This window comes from Nematolebias whitei, chromosome 11, assembly GCF_014905685.2.
Source record: "Nematolebias whitei isolate Nwh7 chromosome 11, NemWhi1, whole genome shotgun sequence".
NCBI lineage: Eukaryota > Metazoa > Chordata > Actinopteri > Cyprinodontiformes > Rivulidae > Nematolebias > Nematolebias whitei.
Window position 1 is genome coordinate 20,653,826 of NC_056508.1, and position 21,083 is coordinate 20,674,908.

The 21,083-nt window shown below is 40.0% G+C and overlaps 3 protein-coding genes across 3 annotated transcripts in view; 1 reads left to right on the forward strand and 2 right to left on the reverse strand.

Moving 5' to 3' along the window:
* The window catches only part of rbm38 (RNA binding motif protein 38), a 30,155-nt gene extending 28,257 nt beyond the window's left edge, over window positions 1-1,898 (forward strand). The window contains exon 4 of the mRNA XM_037683845.1: window positions 1,535-1,898. Coding sequence (XP_037539773.1) covers window positions 1,535-1,898 — 364 coding nt within the window. The remainder of the gene's footprint in view (window positions 1-1,534) is intronic.
* Window positions 1,899-7,446: 5,548 nt separating this feature from the next.
* On the reverse strand, window positions 7,447-9,089 carry mipb (major intrinsic protein of lens fiber b). The gene is made up of 4 exons (XM_037683987.1): window positions 8,462-9,089; window positions 8,210-8,374; window positions 8,044-8,124; window positions 7,447-7,944 (listed from the first exon to the last, which is right to left on the reverse strand). The coding sequence occupies exons 1-4, from the start codon at window positions 8,819-8,821 to the stop codon at window positions 7,759-7,761; spliced, it is 792 nt and encodes a 263-aa protein (XP_037539915.1). The 5' UTR covers window positions 8,822-9,089; the 3' UTR covers window positions 7,447-7,758.
* A 5,108-nt stretch (window positions 9,090-14,197) lies between these two features.
* Window positions 14,198-20,446, reverse strand: LOC119416801 (aquaporin AQPAe.a). The gene is made up of 6 exons (XM_037683988.1): window positions 20,432-20,446; window positions 17,917-18,111; window positions 17,566-17,727; window positions 17,306-17,470; window positions 15,424-15,504; window positions 14,198-14,413 (listed from the first exon to the last, which is right to left on the reverse strand). Exons 1-6 carry the CDS (start codon window positions 20,444-20,446, stop codon window positions 14,198-14,200), a joined length of 834 nt encoding a protein of 277 aa, XP_037539916.1.
* Between the last annotated feature and the right edge of the window lie 637 nt (window positions 20,447-21,083).

Consider the following 21,083-nt stretch of genomic DNA (forward strand, 5'->3'; position numbering starts at 1 on the left):
AAAAGTGTGGATTATTGTAACCTGGATTAAAAGTGTGGATTATTGTAGTGAAGCCTTCGTCTTCAACCATCGACAGAGGCCTCATGTCAGTGACGATCATGTTCAGGATGTTTCAGTGAAGACAGCTGCTGCTGTGGTGTCCATGATGTCTGTCCATCATGAAGTATTGTTGTTGTTTGTTGTTGTTTTCTGGAATGAGACAGTAAATATGTTTTATATCATAATTTACAGCAACTCAAGAAATGCCTTGTTTCACTTACAGTGTTAGGTTCAGGCAAAAGTAGCTAAAAGAGCAATTAAACACACACACACACACATAAAATACTTAATTCACACATTTGAGTAGATGTAATAAATTACTTTAATTCCTGTTTAAATGCAATTCATCCTGCCATACCTGCAGTGTCTTCAGACTTTGCCAGCAAATTAAAAGTTGAAGTTTAATCATTAAATTATTATCTTTGTGTTAGATTTATTTATAAATCACATTTAAACACTGCTTGTTCCAATTAAATTAAATAAAAAGTAACACACGTTCTCTATCACCGCCATTACTCTAATTCACAGATGAGGCCCCTCTGTTCCCATCAGGTATGAAAACTGACTGGGAATCTGTCTTAAAGTTGCATTATAGGTTTTTGAAAGTTGAAATCTGAGGCCTCCTCCTCTGTTAAGAGACGGTTTTTCTCTTTTTACATAATTTGCTTCCTTCACCCCCCTCTCAAAACATCTGTTAACCAACTTCATCTAATGGAAACATATAAAGAGTATCAGTCCTAGCGCTAAACCCTGAGGAACTCCATGACTGACTCTGGTGTATGAAGTAGACTTACAGTATTATTGACAAGGACAAACTGGAATCTGTCAGATAAATGTACTTTCATATAAATATATTTTAAATAATTTTAGAGTAGTTTCTATAATCCCAGGATTGTATTTTAGATTTAAACGTACATCAAAACAAACAAAACAGCACGAGTCATGAAAACATTAATCAGTTTGTGTGAACAAAATGAAACCGTATAAGCTCATGTTGACATACATGAAAATTTTAATTTGAAAAGTTTGTAAAAGTATTAAAAAGTCAGTGAGCACTTAAATGTATGTATTTAATCAAATAACATTTTGTTTGAGATCTATTTTATGATTTATTATTACAATAAATATTTTACTAATATTTTAGACATGTTTTCTACACATTAACGAAGAGAAACATCAGTGAATATTCACTTTTCATAAGACTAAAGAAACATCATCCCATAAACAAAATAATTCAATTACTAAAGTGTCATCCTGTAAAGCTAGACCAATTTATCAAATATCAGTTTAGATCAACATTTTTATAGACAATAGTTATTTTAAAGTGATATTATTCATAAATAATTCAAAATAATTTAGTTTTTATGCTGTCAGATGTGATGAACTGAATCTTTGAATTTCACGTTGTGTAATAAAAACACATTGTTCTTTAACAAACTAAATATTTCATTTGTCTTTGATTATTTAAAACGTGCGTGTTCTTGTGGTTTTGCAGATTCACGCAGCATTACACGTACCCCCAGGCGTTCCTGCACCCCAGCCTCCTGCTGCAGTCCCCCCTCAGCCCTGCGGTGGCAGCACTCGCCTCCCCTTACCTGGACTACAGCCCCTATGCCCCCTCAGGACTGGAGCAGTACCCTTACACTCCTTCACCGTCGCCTTCCACCGGCTACCTCAGCTACAGCTTCCCCCCCGGCACGCCGACACCTGCCCTCACCACCTCTCCGACTCCTCCAGCTGCCATCCATCCTCCCCTGGCTGCTCTGACCGCAGTGTCCGCCACCCCACAGGGCTTCCTCCACTACCCCCTCCACCAGCCTGAGTGGGGCAGTTCATCGATGGCATTACCGGGACAATAATGTCATCGAGGGAGGGCGGTGTCAAAAAAGGGCTCTTTGAAAGGACTCGCAATTTTTATACATTATTAAAATAATGGTCGTGTGCTATTGTCATCAACATACGCTGAATGTTTTTCATGAGTGGAGACAGTCGGGGGTCAGAAAAAGATGACGAGTCTGTAGTTCAGATATTTTGAAGCGTGGTTCTGTGGAAGTATTATAAACAATCATAATCTTACCTGTCGTAGATATCTTTTTAAACAGCAAGCACGCACAGCAGCTTGTTGTAGCAGTTCTGGTGCAGCCCGGAGCTCTGCTGCCAGAATGTAAGAGTAAAAGTGAACTGGACGGTAAAGGTTTATAATGTTGTCTCTGCGTGAATCACTGAAGTTTTGAGACTAGTTTCTTTAAGATGGTAGAAATCCAGGGCCATCAACCTTTACCATCAAAAGAGCCTTTTCTGCTGCTCCTCCCATCCAGCCATCCATTATCTTTACCCACTTCTTTCTTTTTGGGTCATGGGGGTCACTGGTGCCCATATCCAGCAGTCAGTGTGTGAGAGGCACCCTGGACTGGTCTCCAGTCCATCACAGGGACACATGGAGACAAACAACCATCCACTCTCACTCAACAGCTCCTCCGACTGCGCCTATTTGTGAAAAATCATTATAAATATTTTACCTTAGCTTTTTTCCGAGTATGTTAAATATTTAAATGTAACTTGATCATTTTCGTCTCATAAAGACGGAATCCATTTAGTTCAGATTTGATCCTTCTGCTTTCGTTTTGCGGTTCGATGTGTAAGAATTAGTCGTGTTTGTTTTGGTCAAAGCTCCGGAGCCTGGACTACATGTTGTCAGTCTGGTCCAAAATAAACTGTCTGTCATTCAACAATCTATCTACTACAGGTAATCAATTAAATGTTCCTAAACTTTCTACAGAACCGCTTGGGTTAAACATTTCCTTTTATTAGTCAAACTTTATGAGACGTTGTTGGTGAAGACTCTGACATGATGCTGCAGCTTCTCTGGAGGTACGCCTCTGAACCCTGGACTTCAGCCGAGCTGACGGACCGTTTCTCTTTCTAAAAGTCTTCAAGGTCACCTTTTTATGGCCCCACGGATAAATCTCTGCACCTGGCTGCTCTTTTTTATGTTCTTTTCCATTTCGAGTGTAAACCTTGTTTATTGTGTTCTTTTTGTTGGTTTCTATACTGCCTGGAAGTTATTACGTAAGAGTTATCTCAGAATTTGCAACAATGATTGCTAAGGATCAACATGGTAGACAACACTGGCTGCTTTTGTGTTTCTGTTGCTCTTTTAAAGCCCAGTATTTAAACTGCTTCTTTTTAGGCTTAACTTGTAACGTTTGGACCCAGATGAGTATCTTTGAGGTTGTTCAGAAATGTAGTGACTCGGAGTGAGAATGAAAGACCTTATCCAGTCACCTCACACATTGTTTAAGTTGTTTTATTTTATTTACTAAATTGCATTATAATAAATGCAGCTTTAGCCATTATCACCAGATGCTACTGGTGCTGCATCAGTCGCATCAACCTCACTAATCCTAAATCGAGCCATGCGTCACATTTTAAACATATGCATAATAAACAGAATATTTCTAAATGTGAAGCCATTTGTTATTTTCTTGGTGTAATTCCATTTCAGTCACTGGGTAGTATTTATAAAATGTAGTTGCTGTAACAAAAGAGTCAAGCCACAAGATTTTCTTTATTTAAGAGCGACATCTGAGTGGGTAATGACTGTTCAGACTGCAAAGTAATTAATGTTTTTATAATTATTTGTTTTCCTGCTCAGAATTAGACAAGTTTGTAATCAGTCTCATGTTTGGATCATAAAGCTGGTAACCCACTTCATTAACACTGTTCTGTGTTATACTCGTGTCTAGAGCTGATGGGAATAATGTCAAGCTGTGGGTTTTACGTGAGGTTACAGTACGTGCCCCAACTGGGAGAAGTATGTGCTGGTTACTCAGAAACCACTCCAAGACGCCATGTTTTACAGACACTGATTTCATTTGAATATTGTGCTTTTTGTTCAGGTTAAATCATCGTACTGTAATGTTAATTATTAGGTTTTAGAGGATTTAGCTGTGTATAAAGAGTTCATAAATATAAAATATTCTGTACCATTTTTATAAATGTGTTCTATTATACTATTGTTTTATGTAACATCGGTGAGGTTCTGAGTCTAAACCTGCAGGATTTTATATATTTAATTCATGCATTCTGCCTGGTCCTGGGTGGGTTGGCAAATGTGTCAAACTGAAGGCCCGAGGGCCAAATCTGGCCTTGTTAACATCTTTTCTGGTCCTCGAAATATTTTAAATGTAAAATGTTTTTCGTGGCCTCTCATTTTGCCTAAAAACTTATTATACTTTATTCAATTCAGATGTTTCATGACCAGTTGGCCAACGCTGAAGCCAATAAAAATTTATTTGAATTTTTTGGTCATCTTTGATTTTGAAGTGGGGAGAGCAACAGAACATCAAATTAACCTGCAGCCAAGAAGAGGAGTCCGGTGTGACTTGAGTTAATGTACTGAATGAAACTGGCCCTTGGTTTGAGACAAGTTTTTAATGTTTGCCCCATTTTGTAACTGAGTTTGACACGTCTGATGTAAGGTGTTCCTGTAGAAGGCTCTGACCGTTAGCGTACGTGATCGTTTGTGACTCTTAATCTAACATGCTTTTTAAAATCCAGGTCATTGTAAAGCAGGCGTTAATGAATGAACACACTGGATAAGAAATGGATTACCAAGTTTAAGGCTTTATTTGGAAAACAAATGGATAGACTGGGTTATTATTATTTTTTTAGGTGGGTTTCTGTGGAAATTTTATAAATAATTCATTCTTACTTGTGCAATTGATAGCTTTCTGAACAACCACAGTTTGGAGAAATGGACTTTAAATACATCAAGACAAATAAGCTAGTCCAAATGCAGCTAGTACTAAAGAAAATTGTTCTTATTTTAAAATAAACTCTTTATCAGCAGTTCTTTCAAACGTCATATTGTAAATCTTTTCATCACCACTGGTTTTACAGTAGTTTTTTTACATTATGTAGCAGGAGCAGCAACTGGCTGTAGCATTTCCAGGGCCAAGAATAATATGTTTCTGTTAAATAACTGTATGTTAAACCGATTGCCGTATAACGTTATGTAAAATAATATTAAATAAGTCTCTACAATATTTTGAAAGTTTAGAGATGTTTTAAGATGGCAGCAACCTTCTTTGGTCTTATATTGCTGTTAGCTCAAGTCAGACTTGAACTCTCCAAATTGAGGTAGTTTAGAAAGTTATTACAAGGAAGATACAGCATGGTGGTTATTTTAAGTGATCTTTTGTTAAACATCTACTAATAGTCTCTTGTGAGCGGTGACATCAGTCACCTTCCTCCAGGCTAAGCTAGCAGCTAGCCAAACAAAGGCCTGTTTTAATACGATTGTTCGATTGAGAAAGGAGCAGCAAACTAAACAAACGGTGTCATGCACAAGTGCTGACGTTTAATATTAGCAATAGTGTTCTTTAACACCAGTATGACGTTTTTGAGAAAGAGTTCTTTTAAAACCCTGAAAAACAAAAAATAGGCCTTCATTTGACTAGCCATTAGCCTAGCATGGAGGAAAACCTCTGCCCTTTTTTAAATGTTTTATGACTGATGGTAAACACTGATAATCACTTCAAATATCACTTTTTCAATTATACTTTTTTTAAACAAATAAAATCTGCAATATACCGTCAACTATCATAAATGCCACTTTAGAGTGGCAGCCTCTCCTTTTGACCCGCTTCATGATCATTGGAGCATGCTGTTCCCAGTTTGCTTAACATAAAACCATTGTATTTTTAATGGGTTTTTTAAAAAATCCAGTTTTACCTGTACTATATAGCCATTCAGTTTGTAAGATCACATGACAGACATGGCGTCTCTAAGAAATAAAAGTCTTGTTATTATGACATTAAACAGAACTCAGTTGGTTTTATTATCACCTGCAGCTCTGTGCACACATGTGACTTAACAAGATGAAGTATGTGGCATAAACACGTGAGTCCATTATATTCTGGAGGATGAATCACCTGTTGACACACCGCGGTGAAACAACAATTGGTAGCCATCACATGAACAAAAAAACATTTATTCAGTTCATTTCTGGTTTAAGTACTTTTTGGGGGGGGGTCTTGTTTTGTCTTTGTCAGAGCTGTAAAGATGAGGCTTGGCTGTATTTTATCAGCTGTGATGCCCAATAAACGGGAGAGTAGCATGCATTTGTTAGATTTACCCATTTTTCTTACCAAACCTCAAGTAATGATCTCCTCCACTGTTTCTTCAGTCTGCAGTGTGAACACCTCTGTGGAAAATGAATCCTGCATGTTTCTGTGAAAAACCAGTCACTGAGTTGTGTCTGCCCTCATCTGGCCATAATTGTTTACTGCAGTTTTAACTTTCCTGCATAAAGTGAACTTCTAAACTAGTGTCGAACTCAGTTAACAAAATGAGCCAAAATGTAAAAACTTTGTCTGACGGGCCACTTTCAGCTGATACAGTAACTCGAGTCAGATACCTGATGTCAACAAGAGTTTGATCTGTCTCACTTGACGTTCTGTTGCTCTTTCCACATCAGGATCAATAATGATAGAATGATCCAGCCATCTTTCTGGCTTCAAAGTTAACTGGCTGGCAAGAGAAGTCTATACTAAATGATGTATTTATTAGGTGTTTTTAAAAGAAAAAAATTAGACGAGATACACTTTTTTACATTTAGATTATCATCTTGAGATTTGGCCCACCACTCTCGAGTCTGGTATATCTAAAACCAAACAACACTAACTCTAAATGAACAAAACATGAGACAAGCTTCGTATGAAGTTTTTTTCTGTTTATTATCATAATTTTTTTTAATTGAAACACCTTGCGCTCCCATTAAGGATCAAATAATAAAAGGAGACTCAAATGTAAATCTCGCGCAGCCCATATGCAGACCTTCCATCAAAGATCTGGGATACAACGTTTGCTTTTAGATTGCGCTGGTTCAAAACAGAAGAAAAGCAGGTGGTTTATGTAAAAATGGATCTCATAGCAAACGAGATTCAGACAGCAAACGGCGAGCGGAGGAGAAATGATCCTGTCTGGCACAGTGAGCACATGTCGTGGTACGAAACAGCAGAGCGGTCATGAAAATACAAAAAGGAAGTGCTGAATCTGCAAACTCAATCACACGTACACTTATACACACTCACTTGCAAAACGTGCTCGCTCACACACACACACATGCTCACTCTCACACACTCACAAACTCACAGATAAAATGTAGTGAATGAAAATAATGAAATCCTGGTAAATCTCATGGTCTCATACATCCATGTCTTGTGTTTGAAGTGCAGAAAACTAAAAATAAAAAACTAAGCTCGTGAGTAATGAATCTATCTTTAGAAACGACAATTTCTATCTTACCTAGCCCCACTTCCCACCCCTTTTCTTTCCCCCTTACTCTCCTGATGCCCTTCACCTCGATTCCCCCCCCCCCCCCCCTGTTTCCAGACGCCTCTGTGTTGGCGACAAATACACCTGACTGGGAAGAAGAATGGGGAAGGAGACATGAAACAGCTGCTGGTCCAAGTAACACAATGTCCAGTTTACAAATACACAATGAGTTGGGAGGGGTGGGGGGTGGGGGGGCGTCACTTTCCCCCTGAAATGCTACTGCGTGTTAGTATATGTAAGTGATATTTGGGTTAGTCTTTGGGTTAGGCGTGGAGATGGGGGGCAGATGAGGTGGGGTCGGCATCGCTCAGAGACTTGTCCCTCATCCCCTCTGGATCCCTGTTTGATAAAAGTGGGGTGGGGGGTTCTGGGGCAGGTTTATAGGGCTTGCGTTTTGAGCTCGATTGGCTCTCCACGAGTGTCCTGCTGAGTCTCGCTCTCGGGGGGTCGACTGCCCTTCAGTGTGGCCAGGCGCTCAGACAGACCCCTCATACGAGGGAACAGCATGAAATCGTACAAGAGGGCACCCATGGCGCCACCAATCATAGGCCCGACCCAGTACACCTGCAGACAAGAAGAAGGAAAGTCGTCAATTCGTATATCGTGCGTCTGTTTCTGTTAAGAATAAAATGATTGTCGCTTCGGCGTTATTTCAGCTCTTACCCAGTGGTTGATGAAGTTTCTGAAGAGCACGGCAGGAGCAAAAGACCTGGCAGGGTTCATGCCAGCACCGGTGTAGTACATCTACAACACAAGACCCTTGTTTAGTGTTGTGATTATGTGTGTACACAGCTGTATGGGGCTTTAATCGCTTCTCTAACAGTCTCACCCCCATGAGATGTCCAATGGTGACAGAGAAGCCGATGGAGAGGGCAGCCGATCCCAGACGACCGTTCCTTCTCTCATCCGTCACAGCGAAAATGCAGACAACAAGCTGCATAGTGAGGAAAACCTCCACAGTGGTTGCCATCCCGAGGCTGATCCCGGGCTGCAGCTGAAAACACAAAAATGACACGTCCAGTTGTTTGTCTTCTAGTACTGAATACTTTGATCAGTTAAAATGCTACGTTGAGCTACTTACTGTATTCATGGCCATGTTGCCTCGCATGTTGCCAGGTGTGACTCCGTACAGCACCGCAGCCCCAGCGACAGCGCCCAGGCACTGGGCAACGATGTAGAAGAAGGCGCGGAAAAATGACATCTGTGAACCGACAAGGTAGGCGAAGGTGACTGCAGGGTTGATGTGGCCGCCGCTGATGTGGCCGATGGACTGGATGAGGGTGCCGGCTGCCAGACCGAAGCACAGGGCCACATGAAGGACGTGATGGGGCCCGGTGGTCCAGCGAAGGGCAGCACCCATGCCGAAAAATACAAAGAACATGGTCCCAAAAAACTCAGCGAAGACTGCCCGCCAAAAATTCATCGACCGGAACTCCCACATGGTGACTGTACGCTTGGAGGCTTTGTACCAAATGAAGCCGATTCTTTGAAAATGAATGTAGGCGTTTCAGTCTTTTTTAAAAAGTCAAAGATAACGCACAAAAAAAGGATCTCCTTTTGGTAGTCAACTACCTCAACTGACCAGTGTATCAGATGGATGGATCCACTTGGCGAATCTTTACCAAACTGCAAACCAGGTTGGTAAAGTCAACTCAGCTGTTTGCCGCCTCTCTCCACCTGTCGTAAAGACATAGGTGTGAGAGGATGTGGGGGTGTGGGTGGAGGTCGAAGGTGATGGGACTTAAGAGCAGCTGGGCATCAATGCTAAAAGGGGGGATTCTGAAGCAGATGGGGATAGACAGACTGTCCAGTGGACCTTTTAGCCTCTCTGACGGAGCGAAGGGGGCCAGACAGGCGCTTTATAAAGCCCCCTCTAGGGGCCCCGGGTGACGCCATAATCCCCCCCGTAGGGCCAAGGCGGGGGGCTGCAGCACTGGCCATCCTAAACCAAACTAACTTAACCCCTTTGTGGCTTCCCCCACACACCTCCACCGTCACCACTAACGTCCAAATGAGGGGCGGTTCATCTGAGAAAAACATCAAGTCAGAGCGAGTTTGGTCAAACTTGAGACAACAACCAGGATGAAGGACGCGTTCGCCAATCCTCACCTGAGAGGAGCAGCTCAGCATGTTTTTCTTTTGGACACATGTCATCTGTTGACAAATGTCAAGGCAGGGAGTCACAAACTCTGATAGATGTGAACAGAAAGCACACGTGCAGATAATACAGCTGGGCCCCCGGGCGGAAGCTAACAGCGCTAACACACTGAAATGCCTGACCATGTGAAACCATTGTCCAGAGTGAGCTGCACATCTCAGAGTTCAGGCAAACATACAAGCGCTGGTTTAAATATGAAGCTACAACCAATGTTCGGGGGGGAAGTTTGCAGCTTTTGTATATTTTAGACATATTTTAGACATCTTAACCATCAATCATTGTCTCTGTCTGCTTAAAAGCAGCGACGGTTGAAAAATATTGGATTCTGTAGCCCCAAGGCCTGAACCGGACATCGTCCCAGTTCAACCAGCCTGGGTTGGTTGAGACAGAAAAAAGTGAGAAAACAAGTGATGGTTGATGTGTGTGAGGAGAAACACCGAGCAGTGAATACAGACGTGCTCCTAAAGCTGGAAAACGCCAGCATTGAACTGACAGACATGAACCAAACAGAGTTGTTTATGTTTGGCATCATGACGGGGGCTTCTGGTAGATGCTTGTCTGAGGTCTGCTAAAATATTGTTCAGTGCTGGAGCAAACACCTGGACGGTGTGTGTGTGTGTGTGTGTGTGTGTGTGTGTGTGTGTTTGTTTGTTTAAGTTCTATTTGGGGACTTGAACAAACAAACACACCAGCCATTTGGGGACACCTTGGCAATTGGGGACAAAAACCTGAGTGTGTGTGTACGTGCGTGCGTGCGTGTGTGCGCGTGGACACAGTGAATGCAGAATGCTTAGCTTGTTGTTTTAACTTATACATGTTGGAAAGAACACACACAATGCTAACTGCTGCAGCCGTTGATGTAGACGGTGCCCCTTCCAATAATTCAGTTCAGGTCATTTTCAAACACAATTTTATTTTGCAAGTCCAGACAAAAATACAATTTTACAGTAAAGATATTTTAAAAATACACTTTAAAGGGTCAGGTTTTTTTGCTACATGAAATCACAACGACGACAGAGCCGTTTCTGACAAACAAGAGCGATTCAAGTTTTTTGTCGTTTTGTTTAGGGCGAAACAAAATGTCTATAGTTTGATCAAAGGTGTTCTTTCCGTGGAACCGTCGGGGTCCATTTTTGGACTCGGAGAAGAGCCAGGCTTTAGAGTGGTGCTGGACTGATTGAGCGCATCATTGAACCCACAGAGCAGGCGAAGAAGCTCTTTAGCATTTCAAAGCCTCACAGACACGAGATGCAACATGTCGGTGTTGTTCTGCAGGGTTTCAATGAGCCGCTCTTACAAATTATAATGACGTGCAAATGAGAGAATACTGAATCACCCAATACTGCAGCTTTATATGATAATGGGCATCGGGGACCGGGGAAGTCAGGGTTTCAGCTTTTCAAATTGTTTTCTGTAAAATCTTATGATTAAATGCTGCCATAAAATTAAAGGTTGAGGTAATCAGGATGCTGCTTGAAATAAATAAATTGATGAGATAAGTTAGAGAGTAGTTCATAATGTCTGTCTCCTGCAGTTTACACAATCTTTCCTTTTATTTTAGATATTATTGTGTGAATGCTTATTAAGCTTCTTCTAACTTCTTTCTGCCAATTTCAGCCTGTTATGCTCCTTTCAGCTTATTTCTGCAAGTTTCAGCTATTTTTGCTATTTCAGCTACTATTTAGCTGTTTTACAATTACTAATAACTTTCGCTTTTTCAGCTAATTCTACCTTTTTTTGTGCTCATTTCAACTTTTTTCAGCCTTATTCAGCAAAAATGTGTTTGCTCCATTCCTTCTTGTAATTTAAGCTTCTTTCTACCTTTTTAGCTACTGTTCAGCTGTTTTTTGCAAATTACTGCTTTTTTCAGATAATTTCCACTTTTTTGTACTAATTTCTGCTTCTTTTAGCCTAATTGGGCACAATTGCGCTCTCTTTACTTTCTTATGGCATTTTAATCTTTATTCCACTTTTTTATCTGCTATTCAGCTGTTTTTTTTTTGTGGAAATTTTGTTTTGTCAGATCATTTCCACTTTTTTATGCTTATATATTCTTCTTTATGTCTTATTGGGCACAACTGTACTCTCTCCACTTTCTCCTGGTAATTTAAGCTTCTTTCTGCCATTTCAGCTACTTTTCAACTATTTCTTGCAAATTTCAGCTTTTTTAAATCAAATTCAGCAAATATGTGTTATTTCTGCTTTCTTCTGCTAACTTAGGCTTGTTCTTCCATTTCAGCTACATTTTAGCATGTTGTTAGCTAATTTCACCTGTTTTCCTACAAGTTCTTTGGCAATAAGCATTCACACTGCATTTTTGCAGAAAATGTTTTCATTGACATTGTTCTTCTGCTCTTCCTTGGACAAGAGGCAGCCACTGTCTATTTCCTGGACATATCTTTTGAAGTAAGGTGTTGTGGTAAGTTTAAGAACCACAAATATCTTACCTGTTATAGATAACTCTTTGAAAGACCTCAGTTTAAAAAAATAGTTTATTTTTAACCAGACTGACAAGCTAAATGCTAAGCTAAGTGGGGCCTCATTTTAGTTCAAAAACCGAGCGATTCCTCAAAACATTATTTTATAAACATATTATATATTTAATTTTATTTATTTATTTCTATAGTGCTTTATACAACCACGGTGATGGTGACCAAAGTGCTTAATAAAAACTAATTAAAATGACAACAAGTTAAAAGCAAGAGAAACACAGCAAAATAACAAAAAGAAAACCAGAAATGTCACCACATATTTAAGTACTAAAAGCCTGTTGGAATAAAAAAAGTCTTGAGCTTCGATTTAAAAGGGCCAAGTTCAATAATCTGACGTAGATCAAGTGGGAGTTTATTCCAGAGTCAAGGTGCGGCTGCAGAAAAGGCACGGTCACCCCAGCGTTTATATTTTGTCCTTGGAACAGAGAGCAGGAGCTGTCTGACCTCAGAGACCTGGAGCTGGGGGGGGGGGGGGAGACTTAACAACTCTGTTATAAAAGGAGGAGCGAGGCCATTCGGAGCTTTAAAAACAAATAAAAGTTTAAAATCTATTAGTTTTTTCTATTCTAAAATGTTTTTATCTATTCTAAAATGGACAGGAAGCTAACGGAGTGAGAGTAAAACAGGTGTGATGTGGTCCCATCTAGGAGTGTTGGTTAAAAGGCAACCTGCTGCATTTTGAACAAGCTGGAGGCGGCTCAGTGATGACTGAGGTACACCGACATACAGAGCGTTACAATAATCGAGCTAGAACTGATAAAAGCGTGAACAACCTTCTCCAAGTTGCAATGGTTCAAAAGGTTTGACCTTTTTGAAAAGGTGTAAATAAAAAAATCCAGACCGGACAACAGAGGTGATATGTTTGTCGAAGTGTAAAGCCTAATCAAAGGTCACCCCAAGGTTTTCACACAGTCACTGAAGTTAATGTTCAAATTTCCCAGCCCAGTTGCATCTTTGTCACCAAATAAAATCCATTCTGTTTTATTGTCATTTAAAAACAGTAAGTTCTTGTTTAGCCAATGTTTAATTGCAAAGATGCAATCAAAGAGAGAAAGCATTGGGTTACTGGATCCTGGCCTTAATGGTAAATAGATTTGCAAATCATCTGCATAAAAATGAAAGTTGACATTGTGCTGTCTTATAATAGATCCAAATGGCAACATGTACAAGGAGAAGAGCAGAGGGCCCAAAATGGAACCCTGGTGCACCCCACACAGATGAGGGACTGTAGAGGAAGAGGAACCATTGTGGAAGATAGAGGAGGTTCTGTCAGAAAAATAAGACGTGAACCACTTCAGAGCTGTGCCACAAATCCCAACAAAATCATGGAGGCAAAACAGAAGAACAGAGTGGTCCACAGTGTCAAAGGTCGCTGTAAGGTCGAGAAGCACCAGAGCTACTGGGCACCCAGAATCAACTGACTGAGCTGTCATTATGAACTCTAAGTAATGCAGATTCTGTGCTATGCTGGGATCTAAAACCAGATTGAAATTTATCCAGGATTGTGCTTTTTTCCAAAAAAGGCTGAATTTGCAGAACAATTTTTTTCTAAAACTTTGGAGAGGAAGGGTAAATTAGAAATAGTCTAAAATTCGATAAAACCAAGGGATCAAGATTTGTTTTTTGAGAAGGGGGCAGACCGTTGCATGTTTAAAAGCAGAAGGCATAATTCCGAGGGTCAGACATGAATGGAAAAAAGGAAGAAGGTAATGACCAACAATATTAAATACCTCTTTTAATAATCTAGTAGGGAGAAAATCAGTGGGACACAGTTAGTGGGTTTAACAGATTTCACTATTTTGTCCAAGAGGGAATAAGACAGTGGTTCAAACTGCTTGAATAAAGCAGAACCAGCAGAGATAAAAGAAAACTATATAACCTGTGAGTTCTGTGGAAATAACTGGAAACTGACGGGGATGTCAATGTTTGTACAACATCTTTGTGTGAATGAATAGCTGTGATTTTTAAAAATATTTGAGTTGTTTTAAGGAAGCAACAGTCCGCTTTGGTCTTGCCCTGCTCTGACTTAGCTTGTCAGTTCAATCAGGATTATATTCTGAGGTTAATTCTAACTACAACAGGTAACATATTACCTGTTTGTTGCCCTTCCACAAAACCCTCCATCCACCATCCTGCCTGATGATATGCCTCCATCTTTCTTCCATCCTCAGTTGCCCTCCTGTTTGTTCGCCTGCTTGGCCCTCATGGCGTTCTGTGTGACCGTGGACAGAGACGACCCGGTCATGCTGGCCGTCTCCACAATGTCGATGTCCTTACAGGTCAAACAAGCCACCAGCTTGTGGCGAGAGGCGCTGCGTGCAAAGAAGAACTCGTGGGAGACTCCGGCCAGTAAGGCGCCGAGGAGCGGCCCGATCCAGTACACCTGCAGGCGGGAAACAGAGAAAGGGGATGTTGCATTATTTGGATGGTCAAAGACAAACAAACAGCAAACAAACATTATCTGTATGTGAGTGAGAAAAGACGACTGTTACCAGTTTAACTAATGGATGCTGCAGGTCTGTATGAGTTGCACCCACTGAGGTAGTACAGTTTTAGAGTTTAGAGGATTACAATATGAATGTGAAGAAACAAGAAAAGTAAATCTACAAAACTTTTATTATTATATTATTTTTCTTCATGACTGATTTTTCTAGTTTTACAAAGCTGTAAACTTTACTTCTATGGGTTTAAATCAATTCAAAACAAAAGGAAGAAGATCTGATCTGCATCTGATGCATAAAGAATCAAAAATACTTATAAATGTATATCCAACATTTTTCAGTCAGGTCATCTTGACAGTTTCTTTTTTTGTGCTGAAACGTTTCGCCTTCAGTCTGGAAGGCTTCATCAATCAAGGAAACACACAACAAAACTGATTCTTCCCCAACAGCTTACTCCAAAGTGGAAAAAGAAACTATCCAGATGACCCGACTGAAAAATGCTGGATTGTATACCTGGATTATTGAGCATAGACTTTGTTGTTTTCAACCAGTTTGACAAGACTGTCAACAAGGAAGAGGGCTGGCAATAGAGGAGGGGCGTATCAAATAGACCATCTTATCACAAGCAGAACTGGTTTGTTCCACTTTGGAGTAAGCTGTTGGGGGAAGAATCAGTTTTGTTGTGTTTCCTTGACTGATGTAGCCTTCCAGACCGAAGGCGAAACGTTTCAGCACAAAAAAAGAAACTGTCCGGATGACCTAACTGAAAAATGTTGGATTGCATACCTGGATTATTGAGCATGGACCTTGTTATAAATGTATATATTTGTATTTCACTAAAGTACTTTAAGACCTCTCGATCAGGGAACCTTAGGGGACTGATTGGACTGGGTGTACCAGCTGTAAAACAGCAGCTTTGCCAAAAACAAATGGTGGGGAAAGTGTTTCTCACCCAGTGGTTTTCCCAGAACCCAGTGACGATGGCTGGACCTAGAGAGCGGGCCGGGTTCATGCTGGCACCAGAGAACCGAGCCTGACAGACACACGACATTGAAGAAATACTGTAATAGTAAATTAATGATTAAAATCTTGATTAGAATGGTTAGTTTCAAAACCTTTATGTCATTTATCTGCCTGTTCTTGTATGTGTTTGAATAAAGAGCTTTTCGGTTCTTCTTTGCTGTTGCACACGTTTTAATAAGGTACATGTTGCATCATTCTCCCGTTTTCTTTTTACATTAAACACTTTCTGGTGCTGGTTGTCTGGTTTAGTTGTCCAAGCAGCAAATATGCATTTTTTTCTCCCATTCTCTTAGTTTTCAAACAATCCTTCAGCTGCTGCAGTTACAAGTGAAGAAGCTGCAGGGGGATCACTGAGTGCTGAATGACAGCTGAAATCTGCAAAGAAGCTAAAACTGAGTTAGTGAAGTTAAAGCAAGCAGAACAAAACTAAAATGAATAGAAGACAGGCTGACATGAGCAGAACACAAGATAAAAGCAGCTAAACTAGCTCAAAATTTAAAACAGCAGAACAGTAGCTAGCAGTTAAAAGTAGCAAAAAGAGTAGATAAACGTTAAAAACTAAACACAGCAGAGCAGTAGCTCAAAAAGGAGCACAACAGTACCTAAAATTAGCAAAACAGACTTTAAAACTAAAATGACAGCTAAAATGTTCAAAATAGCATAAAGTTAAAATTTGCAAGACAAAAGCTAAATCAGCTAAACAAATGATTAAGCTAAAAGTAGTAAAAAACTACATTTAGCAAAGCAGATGCTAAAGCTAAAATCATTAAAACAGAAGCTTAAACCACTAAACTACCTAAAATTAGCTAAACAAATGCTAAAGCTACAACTTGTAAAACAATAACTATACAAACTTAAATCTAAAAACTATAGAATAGTAGCTAGTTATAAGCGACAAAAAGAATAGCCAAAAGAAGCAGTAGGACAGTATCTAAAAGCCTAAAAGAACACAATAGTAGCAAAAATTGGCAGAACGGTAACTCTAACAAAAAGAATGCTTAATTTAAAATGAGCAAAAAAGTAGCTTTAAATAGTAAAACAGATGCTAAAATTACCAATAAGCTAAAATTAACTAAACAAATGCTAAATGAGCTAAACAAATGATTAAGCTAAATTTAGTAAAACTGCTACTTTTAGCAAAGCAGATGCTAAATCTAAAATCAGAAAAACAATAGAGACAATTAGCATAACTGTACATAAAAGCCCAAAGGAGCAGAAAGGTAGCTAAAAGCTAAAACTAGCATACAAAAATAATGCAGTTTGCTGAAGTAGATTTCAAAGAGAAAGTTTTCATGGCAATTTAAAAAAACAGCAATCTATGTCTATTTTAAACAGTAAGAGTTATTTTTAAAAAGTACAACAGTTTAATAAAAAGACAAAGTCCTAGCACAGTACTCCAGATCTAACATTTAGATTTCCAGGGTGTTTGATTAAAAACAGTTCAAAGTGCGCAGAAGTAGTTAGATCACAAAAAATGTACAGAAGGAGCTAAACATGAAACCAATAATTATATACAAATAATAATACCTGTAGAACTGACTGAGCATATTTAGATCTGCTAAAGTCAATTAGTTATAGCGGCCATTTTGAATTGAGTTGTTTCCTAAAGTTGATCAGAGTTGTATTTTTACAGTCTGCATCTACTTTCTGAAATCTTCAGTAAGATTTATCTAGTCATTCATGAACTATGTTAAAAAATACAGACAAAACATGATTGCCTTTCAGTTGCAGACAACAAATAAACAAATAAACAAACAAACAGCTGCAGTGTGGTGAGTGTCCAGGAGAAATATTTCATCTGCTCCTCTCACCCCTATAAGCACTCCAGCAGTGTGTGCCAATCCAATGGCCAGATTTCCTGGTTCTGGGCTCTCCCTCCGCCGCTGGTCCTCCACTGAGAAGATGGTGAAGACCATCTGAAAGGTGCACAAGACCTCAACGCCAAGAGCCTGCCCTGCATTCAGCTCTGCGGGCACCTGGATGAAGGAAGATGCAAAAGTATGCAAAAGTACCACGACATGAGCACTGATAAAACGACCAACATTCACACAGAGACTTTCTGGAAACTGACCCTGTTCACAAAGTGGACTGCAATGGTTTTGACAGGCAGGGCAAGGTAAAGGGCCGAGGCTCCTAAACAGGCCCCCAAACACTGAGCAGCGACATAAACGAGGGCCCGGAGAACATCCAGCCTCCGAGTGGCCAACAGAGACAGAGTCACAGCAGGGTTCACCTGGTCAGAGACAAAAACACACCTGGAAAATGCTACGTCATGGTTTTTTTACTTCTCTAATCCACAGTACGTGGAATCAGAGGCAGTTCTTGTTTGTTTATTTCACTTCCTGTTCGGTCCCGGTCTCCCTCAGTTACTGTCTTCATACAAGTTTCTATATAAACTACAATAAACTCATGAAGTATTTACCTGTGCTCCACTTATTTCTCCAAAGCTGTGACCCAGTGCAACAATGACCGCACCCACTGCTACCGCTGGGTACAGGGGTCCCCCAGGGGCCTCTTCTGGGCCCGGAACAGAGGAGCCCAGAACAGCGCTCACCAACAGCAGGGTGCCGAGGAGCTCTGCAAGCATGGCACTCCAGAACTGCCGACTACGAAGCTCCTCGGAAAAACAAACGAGGCTCTCTTAGACTGAATAACAACAATTTTGAATCCATTTTAAGAACAGAATGTATTCATTTGCAGCTAAGTGATTCATTTTAAAGCACAGCAGAAACACACAAAAAATTTAATTTATGTCCTAAAAATATCCTGGAATTATTTCTGATTTTGTCAAAAGGCAATTTCTGTACAAGAAGAAAAACACACGACAACTGATTAAACAGCAGAGTACATAAATGACGTTTTGCCGTATACACACATACAGTATAAAAACAAAATACAGACTTTTCCATTCTTTTGACTGAATGCTTTTAAGTTGAGCTGATGAAATATAAGAAAACCATCCTGTAGATTAAGAAACCAAACATTGTGAATTTAGAACATTTAATAAATGCCGTGTGTTTAGGTGTAAGAAAGAGGGGCTCAGTGTGGCTCGTTATTGGTGCATTCTTCAAAAGTCAGCATCTTTGATCTTTTAACAGCACATTGTTTAAAGAGACAAATTTACATAAAAGCTGAAACAAACTTGCTCCGACCAGTAAAACAGCACGGACAATTTAAAGGTAACATTTGGACTTTTCAGCATAACAAAACCACATTTTACATTTATTCTGCCATCATGGCTTCACAGAGGAAGAATACAGTGGGAACATGCTCTGTCTGCAGTTCAGACATGTCCATCTACACTTTTTAAAACAGTTTTCCAGCATTAAATGCAAGAAAACTAAACAGTTTTAAATGCATTTTTTTCAGCACATTATTAGATTCTTACTGCTAATTATCTTCAGCTATAAACTAAAATTGCAAATAAAATATTCAGTTTTTATTATTATTTTACCCAGCTTTGCAACCAGGGGCTATTTTAGCCTCTTTTTGGGGGTGTTCAAGCACATGCAAATTTTAACTCAGCACCCCTGAAAAATTAAAAGGTAAATGGACTGTACTTATATAACACCTTTCTATCTAATCAAGACACTCAAAGCACTTTACAACACAATCTGTGCCCTCATTTACCCATTCATGCACTCTACTAGATCCCTACAAAGAATAATCAGTGCTTTATCACATTCATACACTGATGGGATACACATTGGAGGCAGTCAGAGAGACTGCTGGTGGAATCGAACCCTCAACTCTAGCAATCAAGGATGACTGCTCTAACCACTCAGCCACAGCCGCCCCGGTAAAATGAATAAACCATCATTAGGATTTTGTAAGGAAGCTTAGTTCTCAAATCTTAGATTCACCAAAATATTGAATAAATATGGAATAAATATGAAATAAATGATGACACTCTTTAATGGGCCAGTAAAATCTATGATTTTTTTTGCACAAGTTGGATCCTCAACACCACCTGTCAATCAACCCAGTTAGACTTGTCAGAAACTGACCAATCAGCTTTCTCATTTTGTCCCAAAGGTAAATTCCCCTTCCCTACAGTAGCTCCACCCCCTTTTCCTCCCAAAAACATTGTCATGGTTTTGTATTATGAACACTTTGCAGATGAGGGATTTTGTGAAAAGTCTTCAGACAAAATAGTTAAACGTCATTGGGGCACATGTAATTCAGACAGCGTTACCCTGAGCATTTACAGGGTGGAATATAGTTTATTCCATTTCCAAAACCTAATGGAGTTTGGAAAAATGTAAAAGATAGCTTAGGCTACTACTTTTCATAAACTGTGGCTAGAAAGGACAAAGGTAGTTAGGTAGGATTAGGGGTGTTAGGATGCATGAGAGAAGCGGAGCATGCTCTATTCACACAAGGAGAGCTGTTGGTCAGGCTACTTCTTGTTGTGCCATTAACTCTAAAATAGTTGTTGAATCAAGTGTTTATTTATGTAGGTAAACGTAGATGTTTAACAACCCGTTAAAATGCACCAGAATGCAGGAAATGGCATCTACTTTATTAAAAATTTTCTGGGGGAGGACCCCCAGAAACCCCCCTTCCCCACCACCACCACAACACACACACACACACACACACACACACATTACAAATGCTTCTGATGCCACTGGCTAGCGTTGTTCAAGTCAAGAGTTATTGTCAACACTGGGGGGCTGAGCACCCCTAAAAGTCAGATTCTAGAATTGCCACTGGCAACCTCTGACGACATATTGGGTTTTGATCTTCACAAACACAAAAGAAACATAAAACAGGGTGTGCTACAGTTAGGTTCAATGTACTAAAAACACATGAACTCATGATGAAGATCTGTATTTGTAAACACAAAACTCTCAACTCTCCTTGGTGTTCCTGGAGGAAAAAAAACATGTAAAATTACCCATCATGAAACGAAAGCATCAAGTGAAGACACTCACCTCGCGCCAAGTCATGTCTACTCCAGTGAATGTGTTGTCCTCAGGCTTCTTCTTGTCTGTGTACCCGTCTGTCCGTCTGTCTGTGTGGTGCTGTCGGGGTCTGAGGGCTTCAGGGTCTCATTAACTTGTAGAGTCTCAGGGGTCCTTTGATGAACAGCCTCCTCCCTCTACTCCTCATCCTCCTCCCTGCGCAGAGCAGAGATGTGCCTTTAAGGATGGAGATGGAACATCCTGCTCTATAAATTTACCAAGACCCCCCCCCCCCCCCCCACACACACACACACACACACACACATACAAAGAGAAAACTATAAGGAGCTCTTCACTTATCATCTCACTTGTAGGTACAATGTCTGAACAAATTAGGGTGATGGTTGAAAAATGCAAAGTGTTGTAAATGATATGAAGACACGTGGAGGAATGAAAATACCTTCACCGCTGCAAAGTGATGTTCAGGCTGATGGAGATTACTGCTCCGTTGAGTTAATATCATCTTAAACAAACTGAAGCTGGAAAAAATAAAGTCAAATATATTTGGAATTCTATCAAATGTAGTCTTTTCTCTATTTTTTGTTCGCACAAACTTATACAAGATTTGTCTGATATATATTGGGTTTGTCCAATTCTGATTGTAGTGTAGCAAACACCCCCC

Coding starts and splice junctions, on each gene's coding strand:
- LOC119416801 (XM_037683988.1), bottom strand. Junction 17,471..17,565: donor CAGTCCACTTTGTGAACAGG/GTCAGTTTCCAG, acceptor TCCTTCATCCAG/GTGCCCGCAGAGCTGAATGC. Junction 14,414..15,423: donor GGTTCTGGGAAAACCACTGG/GTGAGAAACACT, acceptor TCCCGCCTGCAG/GTGTACTGGATCGGGCCGCT.
- mipb (XM_037683987.1), bottom strand. CDS start 8,821: ATGTGGGAGTTCCGGTCGATGAATTTTTGGCGGGCAGTCTTCGCTGAG. Junction 8,375..8,461: donor GCAACATGGCCATGAATACA/GTAAGTAGCTCA, acceptor TTGTGTTTTCAG/CTGCAGCCCGGGATCAGCCT. Junction 7,945..8,043: donor GAAACTTCATCAACCACTGG/GTAAGAGCTGAA, acceptor TCTTGTCTGCAG/GTGTACTGGGTCGGGCCTAT.